Raw genomic sequence first — 8243 nt, forward strand, 5'->3', positions numbered from 1 at the left:
GCAGCAAACCTAAGAGAGGGAAGCACTGTACAACACACTATAATTAATATGGCTTTTACAAAGAGGAAAAAATGTTCCCCTCAATATGAAGTTCCAGAAAATCACGGAAGGGAAATTGTAATAATTTTAGAGCATGCTCTTCTCGACAGTCACTTTCACGTTCACTGAATACGAGATAGAGAAATGCGATCGTGCTAGAGTGAGTTGGAAGTGTAAAAGGTTTGGGAAAGGGAGGGAGGGGAAAAGAGAAGCCTGATACAATGTAGGAACAAGCGAGAAAGGGAAACAACATGTTGTGGCTGCCAACAACCAAAGGAATTTTCACGCAAACTAGGCTGAAATGATATGCAAAGCTCTTATTTATACGCGCTTAGTATTAAAGGGACTGGTGTGAATAGCATACTATTCACAACAGTCCGTTTCATGCTCGCCAAATAAGGGATCGAGCCCAGGGAGAGGGGACTCCCATATTGAAAGGACAGGGGTGCACATCGTACCTATTAAAATATTTCAAGCCACGCCCACAAAGTGGGATCTGACACCTTTTAGGGCTGCTTTTCAAAATTCCTGACGAGCATCTCATTGCTTTTTATAATTATGGGAGTTCCCTCTGGGAGGTCGAGAAATGCTCTGCGCCCAGAAGTGGAACGTTTAAAGACCCGAAACAATTGCCAATAGTCAAAAGAAAAACCCAAAACTTAAAGAAGACAAGAAGCTTATAAGAACGCTAAAACTGCGTGTTGAAATTTAAAATGCATCATCTTGAATTGATAGAAAAGAGTTCTATGAAGTAGCAAGAGCAATATTTTCCCACTGTTGCCCTGGGGGAACGGGGTTCTTCCTAGTAATAGCATAATGACGATGTGCCGGTGCCACGAAATTTTTGCGGGAGTTTATATTGCTTCTGCAGATCAGCAATTGTCTGTATTTTACGGGAACTATTTGTTACAATTATTGTGAAATACTGGTTCTCCGACCTGGGTATTAATTTTTGCGATTTTCACTAACTCACGTCTATTTGAAATACAACAGTTTCAGCGTTTTTTTTTTTTTATTGCACTACACGGTTGTCAGTCACTATATCACAATGATGTACCCCCAATGTGGCTGATAGTACGTACCTTCAGACAACCCTTTTCTGTAAACGTTTTAGCAGTTTCACCTGTAGTATACTATGGGCAATTTCATTACCAAGAGTCTACATGTGTGATTCTTATGTATATAATTTCGGGAGAGGAGTACATTTTTGCGGAGAAAAGTTTTGCGGGAACTCTTTTTTGCGGATCATATAGAAAAAACCGCAAAGAGTAAAAAAAAAAAAAAATATCAGAATCCGCAAAATTTCGAGCCACACAATATAATGCAATTACACATACATTTTCAATAGAATGGGATAAAACATTTTCGGGATTTTCAGAAGAAAATTCTGGCAAATAGCATTTTACAAATGGGAAGATTCGCGGAGAAATAGTTGTTACCGTACTACATTCAGTTTACAAATGTATCACTTCATTTTAGGATGAACTAGCTAAATTTGATGGTTTATGAGATAGATACAAAAAGTCACTTATTTGGGATCGCGAAAATTACATGTACGCTTGTCCAAAGTGGCTAAGTCTATAATTGGCCACAGAATAAAGTGGGGTTCTGAAAAGCCAGTGGCACATACCCAGCAGAAATTAGCCCAAATAAAAACTGAAAAAAATAAAAAATAAAACGGAATATGACGCCACTAGGGTTTGGGCAGAAGTAATATGTCCACCACACAGGGCTAGATTGAACTGGTTACCTTGACTCTAAAGCTGTGTGGACTTTTACCCTTGGTAAGTCTTGGCCTACTAGGTAATTGACAGAGAGGAAGGCGTGAATAAATATCCAGCCATTGAGCGGCAAACCAAGATAAAATACAGAGGATAATGGCACATGTTTAAGGGCAATTGTGAAAAATTAAGAATTGAGTGGTTTCTGTGTTCGGGTATTGTTAGCTATGACTGAGGAACTGTTTTGAGGAGGCATTGCGCTATAATACCTCGCATGCTTATTAAAATACCCCTAACGCTTCTTTTCATTGTTTGCCATTACTAATTTGTTTTTTGTTTTGGCGTGTGTGTGCTTATTTATCTGTTCGTTGGTCTCTCAACTTGGTCTGTTTAAGTGCCCCCAAGAAGTGCCCATACCATGATTCTGTTATTTCACATTTTAAAAAAAGAAAGTTCTCCCAAAACATTTTTTTTCTCGATTTGAAGTTAACGTGAATTTTGTGTGAGTTTTTGAATTCTACTTTTTTGGTACAACCCTCTCGTTGATCACAAAAGCAAGGTCTCGGTGTATGTCGTAGATTCAGAAACCGTTGCCATGGCTCCTGTGTCCTGTGTCTTCCATGGTGGAAGGTGCCTCTGAAACAGAAAGGGACGTCACATGTTCCTTGACCCACTTCACAAGCCCTCTACAACCTTGCGAAGACTAGTGCAAATGTTGTTCTTAAGTGGCGGCTAATAGGCAATTTCCGACTCTGTGTAAAACAAGTCTTCATGCAAAACCATTCATATGAAAATGCGTTCTCTCTACAGGTTCATTTTCATTCAAATCAAACTCATTTTCATATGAAAGGTTTTGCATGAAGACTCGTCTTGAAACAGAGACAAGGTATCTCGGAAATGGGTTATTTGAGCATTTTTCTTTTCTTTTTTTTCAATAAAAATAAAAAATCCACGTTTAGTTCAAATCGAAAACTTTTAGGAGAACTTCCTTGTAAAAAAAAATTTGGTTTGGGCACCTAAAAGTAAAAATGTAAGTCATATATGAGTACAAGAAGAGTTGGTGTTGTTGCTCAAATTTTTTTTTTCTATTCGAAGACATCTTCCTACAACATAAAGCAATGACAAACGACTTACAAGCACCATCAGTAAGAAGTTACATGAGTTTTGACTCGAATTTTCAACAATTTTTTTTGGTTTCCAAAGTTACGTACATCTATATTACATACATAATACAAGCCAGAAAGCTAAAAGACCTCATGTTCTAAACAGCGCTATTTTATATAATATGCTACGACTGTCCTCAAGTGTTCTTTTGGTAACTCCCATGATTGCACAAACTCCAGGCCATTTTTACATTTTGTCCTTTATTCCCCTGTCGATATTTAGCACTGTGAATGTGTAGCAGCGTGTACACATGCATTAAGGACTTTTATGATCCTTCAAGAATAAAAGCATCCATGAAACTCTGTCATGAACCAAACAATCTGAAAAAGTAATGACAAAGGAGGGTTTGAATGGGGTGTTGTAAATTCAGTTTCGGCAATTTCTCAGCTATCAGTTAAAATGTCAACCAATTTTTAGGCTATCAGTACATTTTCCAATCGAGCCTACACATTTTGCAGATGTTCAATCTTAGCTATCATGATGGCTGTCAAGTGACAGAAACATCTGATATCAATTCAGTTTTGCCTTTAAGACGACAACTTATAACAGTAACTCTAAAGCTCTGACCCATTGAAGTTTTAAATACTTTGTCTAACTAAAGAAAATCTTCTACGATAAACTGTCTTTTTACCCTGGCCTTCTCGGGCTGCCATTTTAATGACGAGCAATGCAAAAGCTTGGAAGCCCAAACATGCTCTAATGCAACATGAAGAACCCTGGCAGGCCACAAATTTGAGAGAGAGTCTTGCCCGATGAAACTAAGACTTCAGAAAGTTGGGTAACTTTTTATGTTGGAATATGACAACATCACGTGAAAACTGGCAAAAGACATTTGCGAAAAGAACATAAACTGCTGCATGTACACGTATATACAACTGACAACATCACTTTGCAAGTATACATAGTTGAGAGCACATAAATTATGACTGTGTGCCATAATCGAGAACCACCTGATACTTACAGAATCATACATATCATCATTATTATGTTCCAAAGACCAATGAAAATCCTGAAGTAACGGAGATTTCGGAGAAACTCTGTAAACTTTTCACCTACAGGTAAAGCAGGAAAATCTTATTTTAATGAACATTGATTTAAATAAAATTGATTTAAACAAATAGCCTGTAAATTTTGTTTTATGTACTACATGTAAGCTGCATTTCAAAATTTTGTTTCCAGTTTCAAATTTGCACTAGTACCGTAAAGTCAAGTTTGTAATTAACAAAGTGTAAAGTACCATCATTTTTGAACTTTTTCGTATGGTACAAGTCAATGCATTCATACATGCATGTTCACTATTATCAGAGAGAAAACTTGTTCTTTTACCTAGCGTGGGCTCTTCATTCTCATCTCCAAATGAATCTGTCGGGTCTCTCTTTTTACTAGGACAAAAAGAAAGTTGAGTGTAAACAATGTTGTCATTGTGATCACTGCTAGAGAATAAAAATACTATACACCATTACATGTTATTCAATTTACTTAATATTTAGCTTGATTTCATAGTAAACACCAGTGAGATAAACATATAACTGTAGTAGGAGTTTCATTGACAGTAATTTTGGGGAATGAACAATACAGGAAACTTTATGTGGTATGTAAAAGGAGCACAGGTCAAACCAATGAACGAGGGATACCTCCAGAATGGAATACAGTACAATGGCATAATGAAAACACTCTATAAAGGATAAGAAACTCTCTTGTTCTTACTTATAACCATGGCGAAATGATACAGTGTACATACACGTACTGTAATCCCCCTGAGGTGGGGGGGGGGGGGGTACTCCCATTTAAAAAAGACAGGGTTGCTCATCATATCTTTTAGGGGTTAAAAAGGTGGTTTTGGTCCCTCTTGGTGTGGTCAGCCTCAAAAGATCCACAGCGGGAGCCTTTTTAGGATATTGAGACAAAAAAAAAATATGACAAGAGATAATGTTTTGTTTTAGACATGAAACATTTCATGCCACGCCCACATAACAGGATCTTCGGTACCTCTTAGGGGTTCTTTTCAAAAGTTCCGATGAGCACCCCCGTCCTTTTTACCTGGAAATCCCCCCAGATTGCAAGCATGCCATGAAATAATAAGGGTTTTGTTATACTTCTCAGCTGACAAAAGGTGTGGTATTTGTAGCTGTGCTTTTGAACATCCTTTAAGACCTTTTAATGACAATGGAAAATCACCAAACAAAACTGTTATGAGCACTCCAGTAACTTGTGTGATGTGTGTGTTATATGGTAAATGTGTAGCTGTACTATGGAAACATCAAATGAATGTGAAGTGACCAAATGTCTGTATAAAATTATCTAAGTTACAAGTTCATATGCAACTGGAAAACGTCTCTACACCAATGAACATATACTGAGGCCACTGAACATATTGTTACAGCAGTAGATTTTTTTAACTTAAAGTGGCAGTTGGTATCACTGTCAAGGTTACTAAAGTTGCTGAAAAGTGCTGCAGTGTAATGTCCTGTCAAAGAGAAATAAGTGTAAAATGTTGCTTTTTCAAGAAAAAAAGAAAAAGAAAACAAAACTGGTTACTAAAGCTGCCTAAAGTTTCTGCAGTGTCATGGTGTGCAATCTGACCAATATTGTAAAAGACTAAAGCTGTCATCAGCTGACAAAATTTTACAGTGAGTATATTGTTCAGACATGTACAGTAGAAAAACGTACTTCAGTTCCAGGGACAAAACAATGCAATTTACTCACAGTTTAAAGTTCAGTACTGCACAGGCATTAATCAACAATGTGCTGCAAAAAAATAAAACAGAAATATTTTAAAAACGTCTGTGTTTATTACCAACTGTAGAATCATACAAAGAAAATTCAAAAGAGCTTTATTGTGATTATAATCAGACTTATGATTATACATGTAGTACACATTTTACGATAACCGCAGAAATTCTTGTGTGCTCACTGGCTAATTTCATTGTCAATAAGCAGACAGACACATGAATTTATAATTTACCACTATGCATGTATCAACAAGCGAGAGCGGACAATTTGACAATTTGTTATCGTAAAAAACAAAATTGATGTCAGTTTTTCATGCGTCTGTCCTGTTATTGACAATGGATTTCGTCACAACATTGTCAAATTAGTCTGTGGATCCACTCGCCTATCACTTCATGGATCCATAGCTACTTTGACAATGTTGTGACGAAATTCGTGATCAATTACAGGACAGTAACATGAAAAACTAATGTCAATTTGTTAAATTTAGTGCTGGAATTGACTGATGCACAAGTGCTTCAGGTTTGGTTTCACTGCACTCAAATCTATAAACACTGCACTGTGAACTTGAAAGCATTCTGGTCTTATTTTGTCTGGAGGGACCAAAAAAGTGCTGTCTTGTCGTCCAGGACAAGAAGACTTCCCTGTCAGCCAAGTAACGTTTCATTCTCATTTTCACCTGATGGGCAAGGGCCCAGGCAAATCAGGATTGTCAAGAGCACCACGACGTACGTTCTATGTGCACTTCGCCATAGCTTGTCAACAAAATTATCAGAGTGAAGCACCTTGAAACGGCGCTTGAAGAGTAGACACTGTCTTAGTCTTTCCTCAAACAAACCAATTAAATGTATATGTAGTGTATCTAAATGAAAGTACAGTGATTTCCTTCGTCTGAAATTTTCCAAACAGAGCTGAGCATAATTTCGTTGTGACCGCTACGTGTCGAGTGAGGACTCAATTCACCTTTAGTTTACCATAAACGAGCGCATTTATCCCAAAGACGGGATTTTAATCATCGAAGCTATTGTCTAACTTATGGTTAGTATCCTCAAAAATGTTACAACTTTACATACCCAGCAACAAGGATGTCTGAAATGAAAGCCATAGTCACAAACTCAACAACCAGCTATATTCTTTCCACGTCTTGGCCAGGTTACAATGTACATGGAAATGCCTGGCCACCGAGTCACTAAGCACCAATGCCCCGCTGCTGTCGTTCACTCCAAGCGAATTTAACTTCACTCATCTTAAGACTTTTTAGGGATATTAATTGTCATCATTTTAACTTAACGGGAGGGTGTGTACGGCTACACGTAGGCTACATGGAGTAGACCACTTTCGATCAGTTAAAATTCAGCATGTCAGCGAGTCTTGGAGGACACAAACAAACAAACAAAGGAAATTGAACGACCAGGCCTAGCGCCTCACTATCAAGCTGAATTTTAATATAACGAAAGTGGCCTATTGATCTTATAACGTTTAGATGTTTGAAAAGTATTTTCAACATTCATGACATTTCAGACCTCAGCCTGCAGTGCCAGTGTATTTTGTGCGAGCGAGTCCACATATTTCCGTATACAGTAATTAGGCCGCCAGCTTGGATTAGGTTAACATGCAAACATTGGAGAGTTGGCGCGATCGAGGGAAAAAAGGCCAAAAACCTATTCATTCTATTCAGGCCTCGACCACGGACATGAAAATTCTGTCCCAGTCACTGGGGCGGATCTAAGGGGTTTCTAGGAGTGGGGGGGGGGGGGGGGGGGTCGGTGGAACCCCCTGCTCAAAAAAATGAGACGCTATAGCATGTAGAATAACAGAGATCCCATTTTCGAGAATCTCTATTTTAAAAATTTTAAGGGGCGGTCCTCTTTTTCAACCCGCTTCTCTAAACTCCTGTATCCGCCTCAGCATTGCAAATCGGTTAATCGGGAAAAAAATATAACAAGATAAGACTCCCTTTATGACGTGTCTGCATCTCTTGGAAAGTAAAAATCTGACCGGAAATAGAGAGGGACTTCTATCAATGAATCTGTTTGGCGCAATTGACGTGTTTGCCATACCACACACCCCACTCACAGATTACGTGCGGCATTTTTCTTTCTTGCTTTCTTCAAAGTTCTCTTTTTGGCTTAACGATCCAGGGGCGGATCCAGGAGGGGGTGCACCACTAAAGAAAGACGTAACTGACTAGTAAGATAAACAAATTTTAAAAGCGAATACGAGCTAACACGAAGAAGAAGGCTTCATCTCAGGGTGGGGGGAAGGGTGCGCACTCCCTGCACCCTCTCCCTAGATCCGCCCCTGCGACCTCATGTGAAAGAAGGCCGGGTTGTGTACTGTCCAATCAACAGCCTGATATCTAGCTTAAAGCGTTAACGGGAAGTTTTCATAATCTGGTTCTTGTCCCCTAAGCCGTCTGTCTTAGCCGACACTGATTTTAAAAATCTTTAAAGAATCTTTTAAGATTTTTAATGCTTAGAAAGCTATCATATATATGAAAATTTATGAAAGGAACCTGAGTTTAAAATGGTGGAAATCCTAATCCAACGGGAAGAATCTAGCCACTCAAATCACGTGTCTCCAGCGCCA

At 38.4% G+C, this 8243-nt stretch overlaps 1 protein-coding gene across 1 annotated transcript; it reads right to left on the reverse strand.

Annotated features, from left to right (window-relative positions):
• Positions 1-2817: 2817 nt before the first annotated feature.
• On the reverse strand, positions 2818-6861 carry LOC149113944 (small integral membrane protein 7-like). Its single transcript, XM_089286587.1, has 5 exons — positions 6728-6861; positions 5631-5672; positions 4251-4306; positions 3886-3976; positions 2818-3244 (listed from the first exon to the last, which is right to left on the reverse strand). The coding sequence occupies exons 1-5, from the start codon at positions 6757-6759 to the stop codon at positions 3229-3231; spliced, it is 237 nt and encodes a 78-aa protein (XP_089142713.1). The 5' UTR covers positions 6760-6861; the 3' UTR covers positions 2818-3228.
• Between the last annotated feature and the right edge of the window lie 1382 nt (positions 6862-8243).

The sequence above is a fragment of the Orbicella faveolata genome, unplaced genomic scaffold (assembly GCF_042242905.1).
Source record: "Orbicella faveolata isolate gen_17 unplaced genomic scaffold, um_ofav_v1 contig_14, whole genome shotgun sequence".
NCBI lineage: Eukaryota > Metazoa > Cnidaria > Anthozoa > Scleractinia > Merulinidae > Orbicella > Orbicella faveolata.

Excerpts from the sequence above, each read along its gene's own strand:
- LOC149113944 (XM_089286587.1), bottom strand. The coding sequence starts at position 6,759 with ATGGCTTTCATTTCAGACATCCTTGTTGCTGG. Across the intron at positions 5,673-6,727 it reads TCAGACATCCTTGTTGCTGG|CACATTGTTGATTAATGCCT; the intron begins GTATGTAAAGTT and ends ATTTTTTTGCAG. Across the intron at positions 3,977-4,250 it reads GAATGAAGAGCCCACGCTAG|GTGAAAAGTTTACAGAGTTT; the intron begins GTAAAAGAACAA and ends CTTTACCTGTAG.